The sequence below is a fragment of the Hippopotamus amphibius genome, chromosome 11 (genome assembly GCF_030028045.1).
Source record: "Hippopotamus amphibius kiboko isolate mHipAmp2 chromosome 11, mHipAmp2.hap2, whole genome shotgun sequence".
Taxonomy (NCBI): domain Eukaryota; kingdom Metazoa; phylum Chordata; class Mammalia; order Artiodactyla; family Hippopotamidae; genus Hippopotamus; species Hippopotamus amphibius.
In genome coordinates, this window is record NC_080196.1 from 84,380,508 (window position 1) to 84,406,382 (window position 25,875).

The 25,875-nt window shown below is 45.4% G+C and overlaps 1 protein-coding gene across 2 annotated transcripts in view; it reads right to left on the reverse strand.

Moving 5' to 3' along the window:
- PIEZO2 (piezo type mechanosensitive ion channel component 2) overlaps nt 1–25,875 on the reverse strand; it is a 338,838-nt gene that overhangs the window by 18,589 nt on the left and 294,374 nt on the right. The window contains exons 37-46 of one of the 2 annotated variants that reach the window (XM_057700315.1): nt 25,044–25,210; nt 23,871–24,037; nt 20,020–20,187; nt 17,316–17,645; nt 16,706–16,964; nt 13,809–13,991; nt 10,239–10,491; nt 9,155–9,287; nt 7,900–8,047; nt 7,594–7,808 (exon numbers count right to left, since the gene is read on the reverse strand). In XM_057700315.1, the coding sequence (XP_057556298.1) occupies nt 7,594–7,808; nt 7,900–8,047; nt 9,155–9,287; nt 10,239–10,491; nt 13,809–13,991; nt 16,706–16,964; nt 17,316–17,645; nt 20,020–20,187; nt 23,871–24,037; nt 25,044–25,210 (2,023 nt within the window). The remainder of the gene's footprint in view (nt 1–7,593; nt 7,809–7,899; nt 8,048–9,154; nt 9,288–10,238; nt 10,492–13,808; nt 13,992–16,705; nt 16,965–17,315; nt 17,646–20,019; nt 20,188–23,870; nt 24,038–25,043; nt 25,211–25,875) is intronic. The other variant, XM_057700316.1, reaches the window with a different exon arrangement.

A 25,875-nucleotide genomic window follows, 5' to 3' on the forward strand; every position in this document is an offset into this window, starting at 1 on the left:
AGTAGATGCAGTATACAGTAGGTGCAGTGTATAGTAGGTGTAGCACACAGGATGGCCAAGAGCCCTGGGACTGGGGACTGGCCCCTTTAGTAATTGCCTGAGTGACACTGGGGAGGTCACCCTTCTATATGGGCTCACCTGTCTTCTTATGGAAAATTAGACAGTAGGTCTAGAAAGCTTTTTAAAGTCTTTTCTTCTCTGAAATTAAGTTTCAATGAGGGCTGCTGAAGAATGCCTACTTGATGTTTTTAAATATCGGACAAATTACCAAAATTCACCATCCACTTATCTTGGGTGTTAAATGTGGCTTATTTCTCTGATTTGAGAGACAGCTATAATTAAATATTTACAGAGAAAATTGTATTTATTCTATTTTATTATTATTATTTTTATTTTATTTTATTTTTTTGGGGGGTACACCAGGTTCAATCAACTGTTTTTATACACATATCCCCATATTCCCTCCCTTCCTTGACGCTCCCCCCTCGATTCCCCCCCACCCTCCCTGCCCCAGTCCTCTAAGGCATCTTCCATCCTCGAGTTGGACTCCCTTTGTTATACAACAACTTCCCACTGACTATTTTACAGTTGGTAGTATATATATGTCTGTACTACTCTCCCGCTTCTTCTCAGTTTCCCCTTCACCCCCCGCCCCCTCCCATACCTCGAGTTCTCCAGTCCATTCCCTGTATCTGCTTCCCTGTTCTTGTCACTGAGTTCATCAGTACCATTTTTAGATTCCGTATATGTGAGTTAGCATACAATATTTGTCTTTCTCTTTCTGACTGACTTCACTCTGTATGACAGATTGTAGTTCTATCCACCTCATTACATATAGCTCCATCTCATCCCTTTTTATAGCTGAGTAATATTCCATTGTATATATATGCCACATCTTCTGTATCCATTCATTTGTTGATGGGCATTTAGGTTGCTTCCATGTCCTGGCTATTGTAAATAGTGCTGCAATAAACATGATGGTACAAGTTTCTTTTGGGATTATGGTTTTCTTTGGGTATATGCCCAGGAGTGGGATGACTGGATCATATGGTAGTTCTATTTGTAGTTTTTTAAGGAACCTCCAAATTGTTTTCCATAGTGGCTGTACCAACTTACAGTCCCACCAACAGTGCAGGAGAGTTCCCTTTTCTCCACACCCTCTCCAACATTTGTTGTTTCCAGACTTTGTGATGATGGCCATTCTGATTGGTGTGAGGTGATACCTCATTGTGGCTTTGACTTGCATTTCTCTGATGATGAGTGATGTTGAGCATCTTTTCATGTGTTTGTTGGCCATCTGTATGTCTTCTTTGGAGAAATGTCTATTTAGGTCTTCTGCCCATTTGTGGATTGGGTTATTTGCTTTTTTGGTATGAAGCTGCATGAGCTGCTTGTATATTTTGGAGGTTAATCCTTTGTCCGTTGTTTCATAGGCAATTATTTTTTCCCATTCTGAGGGTTGCCTTTTAGTCTTGTTTATGGTTTCTTTTGCTGTGCAAAAGCTTTTAAGTTTCATGAGGTCCCATTCGTTTATTCTTGATTTTATTTCCATGATTCTAGGAGGTGGGTCAAAAAGGATGTTGCTTTGATGTATGTCAAAGAGTGTTCTGCCTATGTTTTCCTCTAGGAGTTTGATAGTGTCTGGCCTTATATGTAGGTCTTTAATCCATTTGGAGTTTATTTTTGTGTATGGTGTTAGGAAGTGTTCTAATTTCATTCTTTTACATGTTGCTGTCCAATTTTCCCAGCACCACTTATTGAAGAGGCTGTCTTTTTTCCATTGTATACTCGTGCCTCCTTTGTCAAAGATAAGGTGCCCATATGTGTTTGGGCTTACTTCTGAGTTCTCTATTCTGTTCCATTGATCTTCCTTTCTATTTTTGTGCCAGTACCATACTGTCTTGATCACTATGGCCTTGTAGTATAGTTTGAAGTCAGGAAGCCTGATTCCACCAACTCCATTTTTCCTTCTCAAGATTGCTTTGGCTATTCGGGGTCTTTTGCGTTTCCATACAAATCGTAAGATTTCTTGCTCTAGTTCTGTGAAAAATGCCATTGGTAATCTGATCGGGATTGCATTAAATCTGTAAATTGCTTTGGGTAGTACAGTCATTTTCACGATGTTGATTCTTCCAATCCAGGAACATGGTATATCCCTCCATCTGTTTATGTCATCTTTGATTTCTTTCATCAATGTCTTAAAGTTTTCTGCATACAGATCTTTTGCCTCCTTAGGCAGGTTTATTCCTAGGTATTTTATTCTTTTGGTTGCAATGGTGAATGGGAGAGTTTCCTTAATTTCTCTTTCTGCTCTTCCGTTGTTAGTGTATAGGAATGCAAGAGATTTCTGTGCATTAATTTTGTATCCTGCTACTTTACTAAACTCATCAATGAGTGCTAGCAGTTTTCTGGTAGAGTCTTTAGGGTTTTCTATATATAGTATCATGTCATCTGCAAAGAGTGATAATTTTACTTCTTCTTTTCCAATTTGGATTCCTTTAATTTCTTTTTCTTCTCTGATTGCTGTGGCTAACACTTCCAAAACTATGTTGAATAACAGTGGTGAGAGTGGACACCCTTGTCTTGTTCCTGTTCTTAGAGGGAATTCTTCCAGTTTTTCTCCATTGAGAACAATGTTGGCTTTTGGTTTGTCATATATGGCTTTTATGATGTTGAGGTAATTTCCTTCTATGCCCATTTTCTGGAGAGCTTTTATCATAAATGGATGTTGAACTTTGTCAAAAGCTTTTTCTGCATCTATTGAAATGATCATATGGTTTTTATCCTTCAATTTGTTGATATGATGTATCACGTTGATTGATTTGCGTATATTGAAGAATCCTTGCATCCCAGGGATAAACCCCACTTGATCGTGGTGTATGATTTTTTTAATGTGCTGTTGCAGTCTGTTCGCTAGTATTTTGTTGAGGATTTTTGCATCTATATTCATCAGTGATATTGGTCTGTAGTTTTCTTTTTTTGTGACATCTTTGCCTGGTTTTGGTATCAGGGTGATGGTAGCCTCATAGAATGAGTTTGGGAGTGCTCCGCCTTCTGCAATATTTTGGAAGAGTTTGAGAAGGATAGGTGTTAACTCTTCTCGAAATGTTTGATAGAATTCGCCTGTGAATCCATCTGGTCCTGGGCTTTTGTGTGTTGGGAGATTTTTAATCACTGCCTCAATTTCTGTACTTGTGATTGGTCTGTTCATGGTTTCTATTTCTTCCTGGTTCAGTCTTGGAAGATTGTATTTTTCTAAGAATGTATCCATTTCTTCCAGGTTATCCAATTGATTGGCATATAGTTGCTTGTAGTAGTCTCTCATGATGTTTTGTATTTCTGAGGTGTCCGTTGTGACTTCTCCTTTTTCATTTCTAATTCTGTTGATTTGCATCTTCTCCCTTTTTTTCTTGATGAGTCTGGCTAATGGTTTATCAATTTTGTTAATCTTCTCAAAGAACCAGCTTTTAGTTTTATTTATTTTTCTTATGGTTTCTTTCCTTTCTTTTTCATTTATTTCTGCTCTGATCTTTACGATTTCTTTCCTTCTGCTCACTTTGGGGTTTCTTTGTTCTTCTTTCTCTAGTTGTTTGAGGTGTAAGGTTAGGTTGTTTATTCGATCATTTTCTTGTTTCTTAAGGTAGGACTGTATTGCTATAAACTTCCCCCTTAGAACTGCTTTTGCTGCGTCCCATAGGTTTTGGGTTGTTGTGTTTTCGTTGTCATTTGTTTCTAGATACTTTTTGATTTCCTCTTTGATTTCTGTAGTGATTCCTTGGTTGTTTAATAGTGAATTGTTTAGCCTCCATGCATTTGTATTTTTTGCAGTTTTTTTCCTGTAATTGATATCTAGTCTCATGGCGTTGTGGTCTGAGAAGATGCTTGATATGATTTCAATTTTCTTGAATTTGCTGAGGTTTGATTTGTGACCCAAGATGTGATCTATCCTGGAAAATGTTCCGTGTGCACTTGAGAAGAACGTGTAGTCTGTCGTTTTTGGATGGAATGTCCTATAAATATCAATTAAGTCGAGATGGTCTAATGTGTCATTTAAAGCTTGTGTGTCTTTATTTATTTTCTGTTTGGATGATCTGTCCATTGATGTAAGTGGGGTGTTCAAGTCTCCCACTATAATTGTGTTACTGTCGATGTCCCCTTTTATAGCTGTTAGCATTTGCCTTATGTATTGAGGTGCTCCTATATTGGGGGCATAGATATTTACCATTGTGATATGTTCTTCTTGGATGGATCCCTTGATCATTATGTAGTGCCCTTCCTTGTCTCTTTTAATAGTCTTTACTTTCAAGTCTAATTTGTCTGATATGAGTATTGCTACTCCAGCTTTCTTTTGACTTCCATTTGCATGGAATATCTTTTTCCATCCCTTCACTTTCAGTCTATATGTATCCCTTGGTCTGAAGTGGGTTTCTTGTAGGCAGCATATAGAAGGGTCTTGTTTTTGTATCCATTCAGCCAGTCTGTGTCTTTTGGTTGGAGCATTTAATCCATTTACATTTAAAGTGATTATTGACATGTGTGTTCCAATGACCATTTTCTGAATTGTTTTGGGTTTGTATTTGTAGGTGTTTTCCTTTTCTTGTGTTTCCTACTTAGAGAAGTTCCTTTAGCACTTGTTGTAAGGCTGGTTTGGTGGTGCTGAATTCTCTTAACTTTTGCTTGTCTGGAAAGCTTTTGATTTCTCCCTCAAATCTGAATGAGATTCTTGCTGGGTAAAGTATTCTTGGCTGTAGGTTTCTCTCTTTCAGGACTTTCAGTATATCCTGCCATTCCCTTCTGGCCTGCAGAGTTTCTGTAGAAAGGTCAGCTGTTATCCTGATGGGTTTTCCCTTATATGTTGTTTGTTGCTTTTCTCTTGCTGCTTTTAATATTTTTTCTTTGTGTTGAATTGTCGTTAGTTTGATTAATATGTGTCTTGGTGTATTTCTCCTTGGGTTTATTCTGTATGGGACTCTCTGTGCTTCTTGGACTTGGTTCATTATTTCCTTTCCCATGTTGGGGAAGTTTTCCACTAGAACCTCTTCAAATATTTTCACAGACCCTTTCTTGTTTTCTTCTTCTTCTGGGATGCCTATAATTCGAATGTTGGTACGTTTAAGGTTATCACTGAGGTCTCTGAGGCTGTCTTCTAGTCTTTTTATTTTTTTATCTTTTTCCTGCTCTGTGGCGTTTATTTCTCCCATTCTATCTTCCAACTCACTTATTCGTTCTTCTGCCTCAGTCATTCTGCTGGTTAGAGCATCTAGAGTATTTTTAATTTCAGTTATTTTGTTATCCATTGCTGTTTGTTTTTCTGAGTTCTTATGAACTGTTTCTTGTACTTTCTCTAATTTGTTATCGAGATTTTGTATCATTTTTACTATCATTACTCTAAATTCTTTTTCAGGCATTTTTCCTATTTCCTCCTCATTTATTTGGTCTTGTGAGTTTTTTTCCTGCTCCTTTGCCTGCATGGTGTTTCTTTGTTTCCTCATGGTTGTCCAAGCTTTTGGGGTTGCTTGTCCTGGTGATAGAGGTGTTTATAGAAGACTGTCCAAGCCTCAGACTAATGTCCAAGTATTGGATTAGACGAATATTCAGTCGGCTATGTCAGGTTCTCCGCAGCCCTTTCCGGTGTCCGAGGCCGTCTGCTGGTGTTCAGCTGGTTCTCTGTGGGAATGACTGTGTCCTTCCGTGCATTCCCAATGCATCTGTGGAGAGGGATGCACTCCACGTCTCTCTACTTCGCCGCCATCTTTTTCTCCGAAACTTCTTAACCAAGACAACATGTGCTCCTCAGTTTCCTCAGCTTTCTTTTCTCCTTATGCGTAGTCTGGCGTCCTTTGCTCATAGGGCGCCGCGTGCCGAGGCCTCACGCTCTCCGCGCTTCAGACCGGAGTTCCTGGTGCGAAGCGGCTGCGACGACGCCTCAGAAGGTCTTTATTCTATTTTAAAAATAACAAATATTCACAATGTTCTCATGAAAAAATTCTAATATTTTTACAAACAGCTTGCCCTATTCTGAATTATTTTTATCATCTGAACTGCATTTACTCCCCCAGTTTATGGTCTGGAATGGGAGGCTTACGGGGCTATTGGGTGTCTTCTGAGCAACAATGCTTTAATTAGTTAGTTCTACTTTAGACTCATGAAAAATTAACCTAATTCTAATTTCCCTTTTAAAATATTTGCATTGCCACCATTTATGATCACAAAGCAATGATTCCTAGACTGAGATTGAAAAGTCAGGCTAAATGTTCAGGGAGAGCAGAGTCAGTCCAGCCGTTGGTAGAAGAGACTTGGTTTCCTCGTGGGGAATTACATTTGAATCTGTTTCTGAACATCAGGAAAATCCATTTTCATTACTTTCTACTCCAAAAATGGTGCTTGCCAGCTTGACGGACAGCTTATTCCTAAAGCTTGGCTGTGAATGTCTCCTGAGGTCTGATGCTGCACATGAAGACTTCTTCATGGCATGCTCTTAAAAAGATCACTCCTGTCACACTGTATGGACAGTTCCTTGCTCCCCGTCTGCATACCCTTTGCTTTCATCGCCCACCAGCACTGCTACCAGGCATACCTTGTTTTACAGATACTGTGTTTTTTACAAATGGAAGGTTTGTGGCCACCCTGTCTCCGGCAACTCTATCAGCACCATTTTTCCAACAGCACTTGCCCACGTCGTGTCTGTGTCACAATTAGGTGATCCTTGCAATATTTCAGACTTTTTCATTATGATCTTATTTACTTTGGTGACCTGTGATCAGTGATCTTTGATGTTACTACTATAATGCACTGAAGGCTTAGATGATGGGTGCCATTTTTTTAGCAATAAAGTATTTTTAAATTAAGGTATGAACATTGTTTTTTTAATACATAATGCTATTGCACACTTAATAAACGACAGTTCAGTGTAAACGTAACTTTTATAGGCGCTGGGAAACCAAAAATTTCCTGCCATGGATTTGTTGCGGTGGTCGGGACAGAACCTGTGAGGGAAAGACGGCCACCAGCCCCCTCCTGGGGTGGCCCCAGCCCTTCTCTACCCACGTCCTCAGCCTCCAAGGCATCTTCACAGCAATAGTTGTACTAACTGCAGCAGCGGTGGCATGGGGTCTGCACCCCCCACACACCGTGCTTTCCAAATGCTGCTGTGCTTACCCTTCAGAACAACCCCCCTGAGGCAGACCCCTCTCACCTCCCCCCGCCACCTCCCCCTCTACTTTCTCTATCAGTTAAACAGACTCCGTTCTTTTCATCCACTTCTCATGTGACAGGGTTTCATGTCCTCTCATCCCCTTACTCACTCTCCTAAGGCCACGCTCCAGTTGCCTCTGTATCTGCTCAGGTCACAATACAGAGACCCCAGGTGTGCGCTGACTGCTCAGCCTGTCCTCTCCTTGTTCTCACATCTCCAGGTCTGTGAACGTGTATAAAATACTGTGATAATATTTCTGAGGAGTCAGCTCACACCCTGGCTTCACACTGCGTTTAATACTCATTAAACCCCCTAACTTTTCCTTCCCCCCAGGCTGATCCTTATGAAATACTTCTGCCTGAAAGTGGCCCCATGGCTCCAGCTTCCAAAGGTCTTACCTCTCGGTCACACCAGGCAAGATGAAGAACATCCAGAAGTGAATTCCGAACACCAGGATGACCTGGAAGATGACCTTCCCCAGAACCGTCTTCCTGAGGTACAGCGCCCGGTCCACCACCATGGTCCCGAACTGAATGAGGACCATCACCAGGAAGGGCCCCGGGACCTGGTCCTCCGACAGTGAGGATGTGATGTCGGCCGCGGCGGAGTGTTTCTGGGGGGGAGACCACAGGTTCAGGCCTGGTGGCACTCACAGGAGAGTGTCGCTGGTCCCTGGTGTGTGGTGGCCTTGGTTCCCGACCTACCCCAAAGGCCCAGAAGCCAAAGACGATGATGACAAAGTCGACGGTGTCCGCCAGGAACATGAGCACGTACACGTCAGTGACAGCGCTATAGTCGGGGTGGATGAGGTCATAGAAGAACTGTCGGATGGGCACGTAGAGCTGCAGGGTCCTGCCAGACAGACACAGGGTGGGGGTGGGGGATGCAGGAGCCACCGGGTACCTCGGTCAGATCATCCCGTCCTCTGCTTCCCTCCCCCTGCCAGCTCCCACCCCTCTTCTGGCCTCAGGACAGTCAGCTCAGGCGGGGGTTGCGGGGTGGGGTGGGGGGCTCCTGCTCTAACAGAGACTGTGCACAAGTTCATGGCTGCCGGGACCACAGACCTCTTCTCTCACTGAAGCATAACGGAGTGGCAGCCCCGGAAATGAGGGCCGGTTTGTCTCCTGATTCAATTACGCTCCACCTGGGAGACCCTGATCCTGCTACTCAGCCCCCCGAGCTTCTGCAAAAGGTGTGATAAGTAATAAGGCCTGAGGCCCGGGGCCGCGGTGAGAGTAATCGGGACGCACGGTCCTGCCCGAGACTCAATAAACGCTGGGCGGCCCCTGCTCCTCCTGTTTCTAACCCTGTACATCTCCCGGGTCCCAGGCAGTGCCCTGGGCTTTGGAGCTCACCTTGCTCGGTCATTCTTGATCCTGTGCCCTGGCCCTGGCTTGTCTATGCAGCCTCTGCCCCCCCATCTCGACTGTGCTCTGGGTTCTGCCGTCAGTTCAAGGCCACGTCCAAGTGGGCATGGTTCTTGTTCTGAGCACTGACTCAGGGCCAGCCCTGCTACATCGCCCCCGTTTCCACTCTGTCTGCTACCTGTCTGCATCCCTGACACCTGGGGAAGGGGGCCTGTGAACTTGGCTGGTGAACTTGGGCTGCATGACAGACAAACCACTTCCCGAGTGCCTCTCGGTTTCCCTCTATACGGCTAGTCTGTCTCTAAGAACTTTCCAGCTTTAACTTTGTTGCCCCTCTGTCTGGTTGGACTCTTCCATATGCCTGGAAATACACAGCGTGAGCCCGTGTTCAAACAGAAAAAGTGTGTTTGTAAATGCAGTGCATGTAAAAAGAAATCATCCTTCTTGGATAGTAATTTTTAAAAGCAGTATCACAATGGGCCACTTTGTTCTGTCTGAAGCAGGTGACGTCTGTGGTGGGAGAAGTCACCTCTGGCTGACGTGGAGTAAGTGACACCAGCTCCCCAGCCCTGAGGCATGCTTGCGCACTCACTTCTTTATGGTGAAGGCTTTTGCTTTGATTAAGTGCTCTTGAAGCTTCTCCATATAAAGTTCCCGTCTGCTTTTTTGCTTGATGCTCACAACACTGCTTCCTTTTTGGCTGCTGTTTCGGGTGCTCGTGCTGCCTGGCAATAAAAAGAAACCGAGATGCACCGTGAGTTGTGGGTTTGTCAACGTAATTCTTGCAGAAGCCCTGCCGCCCCCATGGCCAAGGGATGGCTTGAAGCTGTGTAGACGTGAGATACACAGAGGCCCGTAAGAACAGAGGCGGAAAACTTGGAAATGCAGCCTCAAATCTGCTTCCACCGCCAAGGGCATCTGTGCTCTTTCCTGGGTTGCTGTGGGATTTCTGTCCCAGGAAGCAGCAGACTGGAGAACAGTTTTCATCACGCTCAATGGGGTCCCAGGTTTTTGTTGTGGGTTTTCTAGATGGGATCTAGGACCCACGCCTTTTTTCAGGTCCAAATTTCTCTAACTGTAAAACAAATATGAGATGACCTGCCCGAGTCTGCCTGAAAAATGTCTTCTGCAAATGAATACAGAGTGTCTGGAAAGCTTCAGACAGGAGCGCTATCCACACAAAAGCCCAGTTACCCCAAGAGGGGGCAGCGGTAATGCATGCATACTTTCTAATTCCTGGCTATTTAGTAAGAAATTAATGACTAGCTTAGGGAAAAGCTAGATGGTTTGGCTAAAAGTTCCCATTGATTAAATCTAAACACATTTTCAAAATAAATTGTGACACAGCACTCTGAATACACAGAGAATCTCTGGACATGATTTATAACTATCCTATGCCTGACACCCACTAGGTATGAGGCAGCGTGCTGGCCACTTTTCTCCATGACCTGACATCCTCGTCCTGTGGGGGACTCAGACAGACACCCTGGACAGTGATGTGACCGCTCTAGGCCACACACACAGCTCAGACAGGACTTGAACTTGGTCTGTCTGGTTGCAAAGTACATTCTTTTCATATCACAATATCTGTGTCCTTGACAGCACCCAACTTCCCTGCCCTGGACCCACTGACACCAGGGAGATGATTCAGCCTGGGGACACTGTGTGACAGATACCTCTCTTGGACCTATTGGAGGAAAAGCTGGAGCTCTGGGATGTCTGGGAGCCGCTGCTGGAGCGCTTCCTCCTGACAGCAGCCGGCTGCTCAGGGAAGGTCACGTGCACCGACTCCACGGATGCGGCCAGGTTGATGGACTTCAGGGAGTCGGAGGAGGCCCTCCTGCCATGGCTGAGGGACAGCTCGTCATCTGAGTCCACCTTGTCGGAGCCGCTGTCTGCGATGTCATCTTCATCCCACAGGCCGTGGCACTGAGAAGGCAGGGAAGGGACAGCTCAGCTCGCCATTCCGGGGAGGGGGCTGGGATTCTGCCCTATGACATCCGGGCCACCAAAGCGTCCCTCAGGATAGGAAACCATGTGTAAAATATGGTGACTGTAGCTGACAACACTGTGTTGTGCAGCAGAAACTGGCTAGGAGAGTACAACATAAACGTTGTCATCAAAAAAAGACAAACAGGAGAGTGAGGAGGTGTTGGATGTGTTAATTAACCAGATGGGGGGGAATTCTTTCACAACATATACATTTATCAAATCACCAGGTGTACACTTTGAGTACCTTACAATTTCATTTGTCAGTTATATGTCAATAAAGCTGAAATTTAAAAAAAGATTAGAAACCCAAGGCAGTGCAAAGGATCCTAAGAAAGCTTACTATCTATAATTTTCCAACGGTCCCAGGAGACTGGAAGCGGTGGGTGTAGACATAGCATTTGGCTCATTGATGGAGATGGAAACAGATGATGGGGTAGAAGTAAAACCAGAATCCTGCGGCTGGTTGCCTAAGCGAGAGTGCTTTCCAGAACACATCTCTTTGCTGACAGCGCACACTTGCAGTACCGAGCTGAAGTGTCAGTGGATGAACTAACCCTCACCCCATGTTCACCAAATATCTATACTTGAATTATGGTGCTGCCCCTCCCCCAGCCTGCACTGCAAGACCTGAATCCCGGGGTTGCCCACAGCTGACCCAGGAACTCTACTCCAACGGTGGCCCACGTGTGATGCATCCTGCAAGGAAGTGGGATAAAGGGGGTGGGTGAGGACAGGAGGAATGTGGAGGGGGGCTGAGAGAGCAGGTCTTTCCTGGAACGAGATGCTATGTGGACCACAAGTCACCCTGGCGATGACCTTGGACAAGGCTGCCCAGTGAGCTGTCCACCCCCTGAGCGCCCAGGTTGCCAGGCTGGGGTTCATCCCCAGGACCCCGCTCAGTCCTCCCTCTGACTCTGTAGAGAACAAGAGCTTCAGGCCTATTTGCCAAAAGTCAGTTGGTCAAAAACCACCTTGGAGAATGATCCCTTCATCCAAAGACAAAGTCACCTAATTTACAGATTATTCTTAAATATTTATGTATAGATACATTATTTCTTAAACATATCCAATGAATGTATTTTTATAACACATTTTAGATGCTCACAATGGGATTTTTCAGTTTATACTGATTTCTTCCAAATCATTTAAAAAGTGGCTTTGTCTTTTGCCAACATTTTATTAACACATTGAGATTCTTTCACTGCTTTCTCAGTAGCATATTTATTTAGGTTTGTTAATTCTTCCAATTATTTATAGTTACAGCAATTCATACTAAATGGGATAATTTTAACCACTTTTGAAATTTGCGCATAGTTCTTAACTGTTTGGATTTCATAGCAACATTGTTAAAAGGTTTATTTTTTCAAAAGCTGTAGGATAGTTTTATCTTTTTATGAAAGAATTTATCATTACAAAAAGCATTTTTCATGCCATTAGCCAAAATTTCAGCATAACAGTACCTCAAATATATTCACTTTATATAAGAAATTTTCAAACAAGAAATCAGAGTAAGTATAGCAATATGAAACACCAAAATTTCATTTATTGTGTGGTTTAAATAAAAAAATCATAGTTGTTAAACCATTTGAATGTTGATGAAAAAGTAGTAAAAATATCTAAAGTTTTATAATTTTTAAAAAATGACATGCAAGGGACTTCCCTGGTGGCGCAGTGGTTAAGAATACACCTGCCAATGCAGGCGACACAGGTTCGATCCCTGGTCCAGGAAGATCCCACATGCCGTGGAGCAGCTAAGCCTGTGCACCACAACTACCAAGCCCGCGTGCCAGCTACTGAAGCCCGTGTGCCTAGAGCCCGTGCTCCACAACAAGAGAAGCCACCACAAACAGGAGCCCGAGCACTGCAACAAAGAGTAGTGGCCGCTCACCACAACTAGAGAAAGCCAGAGCACAGCAATGAAAACTCAACGCAGCCAATAAATAAATAAATAAATACAATTTAATAAAAGGATACTAAATCTTAAAAAAAAATAAAATGACATGTAAAAGGATTCAGAATTTGCAAGAGAATTTGGAAGTGGCCAAAATTACACTACTGTGTCTTAAATGCTGAAATTTAAAACTTTAATTTCTAGAACTAAAAAAAAGGTTAAAACATTTATTAATATATTCATAACAAGAATCAGTAAATTGGCTACATTCAGGTAATTAACATATTCATCAGAAGAACTGGAGAAATTAAGCCAATTCTATTTTAGCTAATGGGTGTCTTTGGATAAATACCTTTGCAAACTCACTACATCCCAATGACTCAGGTAAGGCCCCCCCCCAACCCCAAATGAAGGGCTAGGGACTTGCAGTTTACAAAGTGACAGGGGCAGAGTGAAGGTCTTGGTCATGGTACACACAGAGGAAAGCCTACTTGAAACAGCCCACTGAATAAGGCAGAAGTTGAACACACTACTACATGTATGTGAACGACAATTTTTCCATGGACGGGGTGGGGAGGATGGTTCAGGCGATGATGCTCGTGATGGGGAGTGATGGAGAGCAGTGGGGAGCGGTAGATGAAGCTTCACTCACTCAGCCACTGCTCACCTCCTGCTGTGCGGCCCAGTCCTGGGGGTTGGCGACGCCTGTGCTATGTGACAATTTCTAATTTTTAGAGTTGAGTGGCATATTACAAGTTTAGCTTATAATTCACAGTGTGTGAGAAGAAAAAGCCCCGCAGATGCTCAGCAGGATGACGGGAGTTACCGATCTCGAGAAGGTCACCCTGCAGACAGGTCTTCGCAGAGCAATGCAGGCACGGCGTGCTCAGCAGTGGCCTCTCTGGAGTGTACCCCTGGGCCCATCCAGAGGGTGGTCTCTTACTAAAGCCAGTGGATTCATGACAAGAAACTACAAGAAAAGTGATGCTCCTAGAAGGGGGTGGGCCGAGGTCGGGATGGAGGGGAGACCCCAAATTCTAACTCTCTGATGATCTGCCTTCAACTTGGGTAGAACTCCGTGGATCAGGAGGTAAGAACCACATACCATTCGGGCATTTCCCACAAACGTGGGTTAATTAGGGTGTGTTCAACCCAGGCTAGAAATAGGGGAAATTTTCCCCACGATTTATTACTAGCTCCATCATTGAGCACACAGTGCTGGAGAAAATGAATGAAATGAACACAACTGTCTGTTAACAAAGAAAAAAGAGAGTACCCCCCCATCCCCCGGCCCCGCAGCCCCGTTGCGATCCCAATGTTCAGGTTCTTGGGGAATCTTTCAGGGGCTGCAAATGGGCAGTACCTTCAGGATGGACCGGTGGAAGAAGAGGGCAAGCAGCTGGATGAGGTCGTAGAGGACATAGCCCTCCTTCTTCTCTACCCCGATGATATTGGGTGGGTGGTAAGGCTTGTCTTTGTTCAATTCCACGGTCTTGTTCCAAGGAAAGAACCCAAACTGGAAGAAATACTTGACCACAATTGCCACCTGCACACAGATGGTAGAAATTTGTTTTAAAAAATGACTCCTTTTAAGAATAGTTCTATAGGAGAAACAGTGATACAAAAAATTAGGTGAAAAAAGTCTCAGTTTTGATGCTGGGAATGCACACACCATGTGGAATAATACATTCTTATTTTCACAGACACTAACTTTAGGACAAGCACAGAATTTCACCTCCAGGGCCTTCGATTGTGGATACATCAGAGCCATCTAGGTTACTCCTGACTCAGCTTAAATGATTTCTGCTATTGTCGAGGACTGAGGCTACCTGAGAAATTGCTGGCTAATTTCTACTGATTCAATTAGACATTTATAGAAGTATTCAGCTATTAAATACAGTAGTTAGAACCAACGTGAACAGAAAGATCTTTACCTTTATACTTTATGTACTGCTTTAATTTGTAATATTTAGGAGCAAACCACACGGGCTTGCTGCACGCAATTTTCACTTTATTCTGATTTCTTTCTTCTCACCATTTTACTGCTCATTGGAAGTTCTCAAGAAGAAATAAAAGTAAATGAGACAAAATCTTGCCAGCTGTGCTGGTAACGAGCTCAGAGTGTACGTGTGGAGATGTTCGCGGAGATGGATGATGAAATGCAGTCCACCGTCTGCGTCATCAGGGGTTCATTCATTCCACACGATTCATCAACAAAAAGAGCTCTACAGGTCCTCCCCTGACCTAGAGTCCCCTTCAGCTCGCCTCCTCTCTCCCTTCTTCCCACAGTCACAGCCCTATGTTCCTTACCCTGGTGCGCGCACTCTGCATACCAGGCGCCGAAGCAGACGCTGGAGCCCGTTGGCGCCCCACCGCCTTGTACCCCACCCCGTTTCCCTTCCTGAGCCTGCTCCTCTGCCCCCTCCTCTCAGTCCCCCTGTGGTGACATTGGTCCAGACCTGGATATTTCTCACCCAGGCTGCTTTCCAAGCCCTCGTTTTTCACTTTGTGTAAAAACTCGCTAAAACCACACACTTGACAAAGTTGTATCCCGTTCATCTCCTTCAATCCAAGGGACCAAGTGCTGAGCGTAAACCCGGTGGACAGACATCCCCGGGAGCCTCTGCCTCCCCCCCTCCAGCCTCCTTGCAGCCCCATCACGGCCCATCCGTCCTGCGCTCTCCAGGCTGTCTCACGCCTTCGCTTCTTTGCAAGGACTGGACTCCCTTTGCCTTCGTCCTTTGCCGACATTCTCTCCTCCTTCTCATGTCCCCCTCTTGTGCTGACGAGGCCCCCGATCCCGGCTGCACAAGGCCCAGCACCTGCCTTGCTCTGCACCTGCGCCCACGTGGTGTGGTTTTGAATTGCAGGCAATTTTCAGTTTACACTCAACCATTTGCCACACTGCGACCACTGAGAAACAGGAACAACCAGTTTTTAACTTTCTGTTGTTTCCTCGTGCCCAGCACAGTCCCCAGCTGTGGTCCAAAGTCCTGGCTGTGGAGGGAATTAACATTGACAACGCCTCAGTGCGACAGAGAAAATGGAGAGCCCCACTTTAGCTGAACCGGGGAGATCTCAGTCCAAGATGAAAGCTGTGTGTCAGTGGCTCTGTCTCCCTCTCCACATTCCTCATACCTGCCCTTACCTCACACTAGGTGAGAAGCTTCTCCCACAGAGCACATGGGAGAATCCCCAGGCCCCAAACAGGGAGTCACTTTATGCCCTGATCACCAAGTCATTAACGGAGATAACATTTAGGAGCCGTTATTTGGGCGAGATCGGATGGACAGGCTAACTAACGTCATAGATACGTACTTGGCTTCACATCGTTTATTTTTATTATGGAAATAAGAGATATGAGAGCAATACTTTAAAATGAATACTTTGGAGATGACTTAATACATAGCTTTGTTTAAATCTTGCTGTTGAAGTACCTGTAAACCTATAAAATTTCTAGACTCTAATTGTACACCAACATGAGTATTAGCCTTGAAGAAGTAATTGCGACTCCGCAGTTACTGAAAACTTTCTTTGTGAGCCAGATAAGAAAATGAGGCTTCTTCACAAACCTAACATGACAAAGAACCATGATGGCCTGAGGAGCAAAGTCCATAAGAGCCTCCCTTTTATTCCCAGTTTCATGTTTGCTGTGGGAATTTGTGAACTGCTGTGTACACAACAAGGCAGGACAGAAAAGAGGTTTGTACATCTGGGCAAAGTGTCTCACGGGTGATGAAAATGGGGTGACAATTCTCCTTTTCTGTCATTTACACTTTCAAGGGGGTGGTTATATGACTTCGTGTTTTGATGTGTGGAAACTGGCTTTAGGTTTGAAAACAGGAAATACGTATGGGAATTCAAACCGCATTCAAAGTGCTCACTGTAGCGTGTGAGCCAATGTCCACTCACTGAGTGTCCACTGGCCCTGGCACCATATTTGTTTCTGCCTCACATTTACCGTCTTGGTGGGTAATATCACAGGCAGACACCAGACTCAAAGGCCTCCCCCACCGCTTGCCAGCTGGGTAACTTCAGGGCAATTATTTGATCTCATTAAATCTCATTAAGGCTGTTTCCTTAACTGTTAGATGGGATGACATCAGCCCCTGTGCTGTGTGAGGCATGAAACGTAACCACAATTACCAGCTCCAGGTAACTGCCGGTTATAACTGTGTGTCCACCAGAGAATGTCTGTCTACCTGAGTGTTTATGTGAGGCCGTCTGGAGCCGGGCAGGCCGGTTCCGCCCGCGGCCTACCTCCGTGTAGACGATGGCCATCATCCAGAACCGCCTGCTGGGCCGGGGGACGGACAGCATAGCCCAGAGGAAGATGAGGATGGGCAGCACCAGGGTGATCACGGAGGCGGAGACCATGTGGTTGAGGATGATGACGAAGTAGCACACCATCTCTGAGCGGGCCACCAGCGTGTTGTACATGGCGTAGAACAGCAGCAGGAAGCGGGGCTGCCCCACGTAGAACTTCTCTGACTCCTCCAGCTCCTCATCACGGAACATCCTGTTAGAATAAGCAGCGTGACAGCACGTGGATCTTAACTCCCCCAGAGGACTGATTTCCACTTGGCGTGACCCTGCCTGTCCCTTCCTGCTTCCGGGGTCCCCGGGTGTCTCGTGGTGTCAACCTGCTATCGTGAGCGCACATGTCTGTTACAGACGCTCTGCTAGTTGTGCGATTCAGTGATAGAAACACCAAGTTGGCTCCTACTTGCAGTGCAGGAAGTACTGAAAATGGCATGTTGGCCCTAAACATCCAGGTGGATGTTTTGTACACAGGTTTCTACACCCACCAGTGCAGCGGGCACTAAGGGTCACTCCCAGCTTCGGCCTTTGCTGCGGCCACGGCTCTTACTTGTTCAGCAGCAGCTCGCTGGCCGTCAGTTCGTGGGTCAGGGGCGGCAGGATGCTGGTCTCCAGCCGGTCTGAGCGGCTGTCATCGGGGCTGACCGCCATGTGGGTCTGGCCCGCTGAGTCATCCCGGGAGTCAAAGGACAGGCGCTCGAAGCTGACGGCCTTGCTGTAGGATGGGGGGGCCTCCACGTCGCCGTCCTCCGTGGGCTCCTGCAGGGACTCGGCGTCCTGGGCCCCCTCGGGCGCCTCCTCGTCCTGCTCGGCCTCCACTTCCTCTATGGTCTCCGTGGTCCCCTGGCGCGAGTACAGCATCGTACACTGCGTGGGCTCGCTGTTGGGACACAGGGACGGGCACCGCCAGGTCTCAGCATCCCACTCCCTGCCCTCCCGAGGGCACCCACAGCTGCGCACACTGGCACGTGGGCAAGACGCCCCTCTGCTCCCCCGCATTCCATCTGCTTTCCTCTCTCTGGATGCTCTGGCCCGCAGAGACAGTGAGCAGGGCTGTGGCTCCCAGGGTGCTAAACCCTCCTGCAGAGGTTTTCAGCCCCATCATGATTCCCAGCCACAGGGCCCAGTGTTTATTCCCAATCAAGACACAGTGAGCACAGAGCACCTCCCAGGTATAGATTTTAAAGAAAGGTGCTCAGGGAAATGAGAAGCCTCAGCTGGCTGGGTCCACAGGTCTTAGCCAAGATACTACTCTCAATGGACCCCAGACCCGAAAGGGGAGGACAGGTGTGATGGACCGTTGGCAAGACAACAGTGTGCTTTACGACACACTGCGCACTTCCTGCACACTTGCTTCTCCCTGTGTTTCCATCCTTTGCCTTTTCTCACTGGTGCCTCTTACATCTGACTGAATGCTCACCACCTTCCCATCCCCAGTTCCCCACCATCTGGCATGCGGAAGCCCCACCCACCACTCTCTTCTCATAGGGTCTCTCCCCAGGGCTGTGTCTCCCTCCTCAGGCTGCCCTCCTGCTCTTTCTCCTCCCAATGACTTTCCACTACCAACTCCCCTTCCAGCTTCATTTTCCATGAGCTCCTCTGCCCTGATCTTCACTCTACTTTTGCTTCCTGTTCTTTCTTCTTGTATCTCTCCTGCCCTTCTAACTTTTCCTGCCAGGTCCATAAAGGAAAAGCTGGAAATGTAATACAGCAGCCACAGCTGTGAAATTCAAAATGAGCCTTCTATACTGTCTACCTCGACATGCCCAGCCCTGAAGGTGTGTGTGGGGGGGAGATAAAAGCCATCTGGAGATGCAGAGTCTGCTGGGTGTAGAGGGATAATCTGTTAGACTCTGAGAAGGTGCTGCTATCTGAATGGCATGTGTGAGCAGCTGGGGCCATAAACACCAAGATGCTCAAATGCACAGACTGTACCCATTTTTCTTGTCATGGACATGGAGCACATGTGAATGAATGAATGAATGAACGTGGTTGAGCCCTGACACTGAAGAACCACATTTGTATGAATTCTTGACCCTAACTCAGGGGTGGTCAGTGTCCCCAGGGCTTTGGTCCTAAGCGTGCACATCACATACAAGGCTGTCAGAACACCAAGACAACCGGCTTTCGGCTAAGACTTACCTTAATTAGACATGGCTGTGAACTGATCACTCCAGTGAGTTTTCGGACCGCTGGAGCCAGCCCACACCAGGTCTAACTTCCAGTGGGACCATAACTGATTACAGGCACCCTCTCTATGGTCTGAGATGAGTTCTGGCCCCAAAGGGATTCAGCAAATCCTGGTACACTCAGGAATCAACAGAGTAGGGTGGCACAGCATGTGCCTGCCAGAGGACATCTCCAATGGCCATGGCATTCCCAGAAATGCCAGGCACCAGCCTCCTGCAGCTCTGAACTGAGATATGTAGCTGCCAGCAACAAGGACTTAACATCCCCTGATTTTCCAACACTGACTTTAGTTTTGGATCAGGTTACTTGGGTGGGTTGTTTGGTGTCCGGATAAGCACAGTGCAGCTCATCCTTCTGTGCTCCTGCTGAATTTTCAAAGGCAGTTCAAAAAAAATCATTTGGATTTTAAGCAAGTAATTTCATTTCTAAATGATTATTGTTTTTATCCTAGGATTTAACGAGAAAACTTCAGCCCAAGGTAATTGTTTCCAAACCAAACAAATTAAGGTCTACAAAGGTGATATATTCTATTGCACAATAATATTCTTTTTTTTAGGAAAAAAATGGTAAAATAGGTTCTGACTTTTTATGTCAATTATGCATATAAAACGTGGACAGATTCATTCTGTATCAACTAAATATGACTATATATATGATTTGGAGATTTTTTTCTACTGCATGGATCTTTGGATGAAATCATGAGAAAAAGTTTCCCACTCTCCCTGTGAGGACTGCCTACCTGAGCCCTCAACCAAGGAGGAAACATGCTTGTTCCTTTGGAAATAGAAAGTGTGAAATACTTACAATATGAAGGACAATGTTTATAGTAGGATTTTTAAGAAACTCCTAACAGACAAAAACCAAAGAGCGGTTAGTTTAATAGAATGCTGTCCTGGGTACGACCAGTTGTGTCCCAGGAAGGGTGGTGGTTATGCTTTGGTTCCTCATGCGCCTTCTTAAAATAAAAATTAACAAAGACACACAGGTCACAAGAACTCATTGGTGCAAGGACCCGGGGGTAGGGGGAGGTGACACAGTTACGGAAGAGCATGCAGGGTGAGCACCTGGAGGCTAAGCTGGCGCTCTCGGCTGACGAGGAGGACACATCCATGCTGAGCATTTTACGGAGCCCGGGCCGAGCACGCTCACTCGTTTTAGGAACAGTTTCTGGTCCATCTAAATCATCAAGGGTGGACTGCCTTGAGAACAGCATGGTTGCTTCCGTGTAGCAGCTAGCAGCGCAAACAGTTACAGAGACACAGTGTTAAAACAGCACTGGAACATGAGTTACACACAGTCAGCGACCCGGACACCGCCATGCAGCAAACCACACGCCACTCCAGCACCACGGACAGCGACCACCGCAGCGGGGCCTCCAGGACAGAAAAGGGGAGATCAAACACGCACTACTGGGCAGAAAAGAATACAACAGCAATCAATGATGAAATGTCACTCTCTGGGTGGCACAGGGAACTAGAATAATGACAAGTCCCGACCTTTCTCTCCCAGAGCAGAATTCATAGTTTTACAATTTTACAACTGAGTTTTTTTCAATGAAAGTTAAGATGTTTTATTCAGAGCCCTACCCCCTTGATCCTGAGCTCATTGAGAGCATTTTGTAGTTGAACTGCTTACGCAGAAACATCTGCTCGGGTAAAATTTAGATAAAAATGTCAATCTTTTTTTTTTTTTAAACACAGTTTCCATAGGGAAAGAGGGAAGCTCAGGACTGACCACAACAAACTGAATTTTCCACCCCGTTTTCTGAGTGATATTCAGTTTAGCCAAACTAGATGCCTTGGAGAAGAGATGCTGGTTTGATATGCAACTGGATATAAACCAACATCAAAAAAATGAAATGAAACAATACAAAGGCAACAACAAAGGAAGTCCAGCAGTGGCAGGATCATTTTGTCTGTTAACTGTTCACTGAGCCTAGTGAATGGTTTTCTTCGGATCAGTTTTGGGTGTTGGCGGATGTCATGAGGCTGATGGGATCCTCAGCTCCTGTCACCTGGCAATCAGGGAGGGACAGTGGCAGAGTCAGGGCTGAGCTGCTACTGGGTGGTCCCAGTATCAGAGACGCAGCCAGCAGAGCTCAGACAGAGGTGTGACTGCAGTTCACATGCAGAGTTTAGCCCCAGAGAGGGGCAAATCCCTCAAAGCGCCTAACACAGAGGCTTCTGGGGCGTCAATCTCCAGCCTGAGTACAGGTAACCTGGCTGACCCTTTGTGATACTGGACAGCTAATTTCCTGGATGAACATCAGTCTCACATGACCGCACTAGGGGACCTACTGTGTGCTGGCCACATACATGCCCTCAGTCAGTGACCACAGGGCAGAAATGGAGACCATTCAGTATGGTGGAGTGACTCCTGGGTCCTCTCTGGGAGGGAATTCGAGGTTCTCATGGAACCATTAAAGGGCTTCAGGTTACCAGAGCTATAGCACCGCCCCCCACCCGACCCCAAGTGCTCTTGGAGGGCCACCTGCCTGCAAGTCACAGCCACGTGGCCAACACAGGGGGTCAGGCAACCAAACGGTTTCTAATAAGGATTTCAAAAAATGACTCTGACTCCTTTCAAAGTCAACTTGTCCTGGACAAACAGAGGAGATGATGACGAGATGAACTAGGAATGCAGTGGACGAGCACAGGGGCCCGGGCCTGGGTCTCCATGCTGGCCGACACGGGCTTCCCGATGGGTTTCAGCTAAATCACTTCCCCTCTTTGGGGTCAGTTTCATCATTTATGCGACGAGGGAACTGGATCTGTGAGCTTCTGTGTCATTTCATATTTTCACAGCCTTTGGGAGTTTGCAGCAGAAAGATGCTGTGTGCCCTCACCTGCTTGATTTTCTGCACGGGAATCATTGCTCTGACCCCAAAGTCCTATTTACCTTGTTAATTCTTGGGTGCGTTGTATTGTCATATCAGCCCACCTTCAGACTCTACACAACCCCAGACTACTGGGTTATCTGCAGTGGACCAAACTGTCATCCAAGCTAGGACAGTTTCAAAAGTGAAAGGGAAGAGGAGGAGCTTCACAATAACAAATGACAAATCTAATCAGACGATGTCCTCATGTCACTTCGAGCTACCCCAGGGGCACAGAACACACATTTCAAATGATAACCACTTTGGATGTATCTAGGAATGTTCCTTAGAATGTCACTACTGTTTCTCGAAGGAACTTAAACTAATTTATTTTCTGGGAAGGTAGAGGATATCCAATTTCATATAACAACCATTTTTTAAAAAGCGCTATTTTACATCTGGACTTGAAGGAAATCGGGACTATTCCAATAAGTCAAAGGGAATACAAAGTGATTAGTTAGGTTCCCACCCTAACGCCCTCCTACTGTCTGTCGGAGGGAAAAGTAGGTGAGATGGGGTGGGTGGGATGGCTCCACACAGGTTGGGTCCCCAGAAAGGGGCCAGACCACCAGGAGCATATGTGTCTGCAGTCCCCACTGGGGTTGACATTGCCCTGCCTCAGGGCACAGGTGTCTGACAGCAAGCTTCCACACTGGGAGTCCCTCCCAGAGAAGGTCACTGCCTCGCCAGCAATTGGCATGGCTTCCTGTGGAGCCTAACGCAAACATGTGATTTGAAAGTTTCCTAAACAAAGAAACTGGAAGTTCTGCTTGGCCTTTAAGAAAACGGCAAATATGTTCACTCAGTAACTAATGACATAATGGACCTATTGTGTCTCCCTTTTCTTTAGGTTACAAATAAAGAGTAAAAGAACATTAAAAAATAATTTTAAAGATATTGGTTTTCTACTAGTAAATTTATTGATGGATTAACCATTTAAAAACGTTTGGGATATTTTGACTGTGTTCGTTAAAAAGCAATGGATGAATTTAAATATCTCCTGCCTCACAGTTTTTGACTATGGGTGCAGCTTTATGTTTGTCATCTTGGATCAGATTTAAAGGCAGTTACTTTATTTTATTTTAGCCAGTCTTTATTTTCTTTTTTTTCTTCTCCCTCCTAAGGTTATGATTTACAATATTTAGTTACTTTCTTAATTGACCATATTCTCAACTGTTAGGCAGCTGAAAGTTACTAACAAAGGAATCATGTATGTTTATTTTATGAGCAACTGATTTTCAGTTCACTTTTTAATTTTCCCTTTGACTCATTTGGTTCAGAGTTTGGTTCTGGAACCACTATTCTTAAGCCAGGCTCACGTATAATATTCAGGAGGCCCAGGAAACCCCTGAAGTTCTATGGGAAAAATTTGTCATTCTGAGTGGCTTCCCCCTCTGGGAAATAGTCTATAGCCTCATGACATTTCAGGAGAGGTTCCTGTCTCTGTCTAAGGGGGGTGATAATAGTAAATGATGAAGGGTCTTTTAAGGATCAAGTGAGAAAATCCATGCACAATGTTTAGTGCAGCCCCCAGCAAAGGGTCAGCACAGGCGCCTGTGTGAAGCAGGGCTGTGACCACACAACTCGGAAGTTGGGGGCCAACAGAACCACTTCTTGAACTTTTAAAATTATGAACCATAAAGTAACATTTCTGAAAGGAAAAGATCAAGGATAGCAACAGATGGTAGAAGATTCTAGAACAGAAGATACCTCGTGGAGCAGCATTTTAAAGATTTAAAGATGCAGCTCTTGATACAAACAGTCCTTTTGTGCCAGGGAAGGCTCTTCTGACTTGCCTCCAGCTTGAAAATTCCAGTCCTATGGCTGTGAATCATACAGGTCTTTCTAATAGTTATTACTGATTCCTGCTTCTATCTGCCCAGTCCATGGGTGGGTGATGCTCTGCTGGGCTGTGCCCACGGAGACAGCCCGGAATGGCTGTGTATCCTGCATGATTCTGATTAACCTGCACCTCACCCATCATTTCTCACCTCTGTTACCTTTGTCAAGGGCAATGCCATTGTGGAGCACGTGACATACCTGGAGATGCTGTCATGGGAATCCAAGCTGTCCATCCTGTGGGCTGTCTGTGCACCTGCAGCAGCACCAGGATGGTCGTCGATGGTGTCCAGTCCCGACTCTCTGGAAAGGTTCATGATGTGGTTCTGATAGTACATATGGATGCTCTCCCTGGTCGGGACATTGCCCTGTGGAGAGGGAGATAATGTCGCGGTGCTTACGAAGCACTGGCCTATGCAGTCGCCTAGCACTTCTCAATATTGACAACCCTCTGGTGTCATGCACACCTTGAAAATGATGACAAGCCAAGCTAATCAAGCTGGGGATTGACGTCAACTCATTGAATTAACGGAGCCGAATGTTACTGGGTCATGCCAAACAAGAAACCCACTCTCGTTTATGGGTGAAGATGGTCAAATGTACAAACTCCCAGTTATAAAATAAATAAATCCTGGGGATGGAGTGTAAAACATGGTGACTACAGTTGACAGTACTGTATAGTGTATTGGAAAGTTACTAAGACAGTAGATCTTCAAAGTCCTCATCACAAGAAAAAATTTATAAAAAGGTGTGGTGATGGATGTTAACTAGACTTGCTGTGGTGATCATTTCACAATATATACAAATACCAAATTATTATATTGTAAACCTGAAATTAAAGTAATGTTATATGTCACTTACATCTCAAAAAATAAAGTTAAAATATTAAAAACAGAAATCCATTCTTACATGTAGATAATTTTTCTAAGTCAGAGTAACTTTTCCAGAAACGGACTATTATGTTTCAATGCAATCTATAAACCGTCTATGGCTCTATTTTGTGGCTCTGCGTATATCCTAATTTTCCCTATGAGACACTTCAGATCAAATCTGCCAGACTAAACAGCATGATTATTTATGAGACACGACAGAGCCTGTGCAGTTGTGAACAGTGGTGATGGGAGGGGACAGAATGAACACACTGGCTGAGATCCCGGGACTGTGTGTGTGTGTGTGTGTGTGTGTGTGTGTGGAATCTGATTATTTTCATTCTGAGCATGGAACATAGTTAAATATACAAAAAGCAAAGGGGTTATGCAACGACTGTCTGGAAAGAACGGATTTTGTCTGATCCTCCTTGGAGTTCTGGATACTAACTTTCAGAACCTTTACCACGTGGGAAGAAGCAAAGCAGAGTCATGCCAGCAGCTCTACCTTCTTAATCTCTCTGGTCAGCATGCACCTCTCAATCCTCAGGACCGTGGAAATGTCGATGTGCTCCCTGGAGATGGAGTTGAGCCATGTCGTGAAACTGTCCACAGTTGCCAGGAACAGGACCCAGGTGAACTTCAAAATATTAAATATCCTTTTGATGATATTATCTAGGAGGAAGACGACAACACGATTTAAAGGGACATCGTGCCCTCAGCCACGGTGCTGTGTGTGGTGCAGCGGTGTTTCACCAGTGGCAGCTGTGGTTTTGCCCTCGTCTCTGACACAGAGTGATGGGGCATGGGGGGGGACCACAGGCTAGAGAGCCGTGGGTGGGGCTTTCCACACCTGCCATGGAAGCACCAAAACCAAACTCAGCGTTTCTAACCTTTGGTCAAAGCATCAGGCAGAATAGGTCCATATACAGATGACAGGTTTGATTAAAAGTAGAAATTGCACTCAAAGATATTTGTTGCTGACCAGAAACATTCTGTATCTATTCAGGTACCTGGGTCCTTTAACACTTTTCCTGTACGTTTCTTCCTTCTTTAAGTAACAATTGTCGTGGGAAACAATTCTGTTGGTTCAGTAAAAACAGGATGCTTCTCACTGTGGCTGGATTGCAGTTAAATCACCTTAAAGGTATTTTGTATGGAATTCAGTCTGTACACTAAGAGTCTGTCTAAACCACTGTTATCTTCATCACATGTATTTAATGACACTGAGCTGTGCTAACTACAGTCCTTTCCAAACCTCAGGAGCTCCGAGATTCCCAATGCCCCTGGGTTGCCTCCCTCATCTTGGCTGTGACGGGGACAAGCCCGGGAGGCCACAT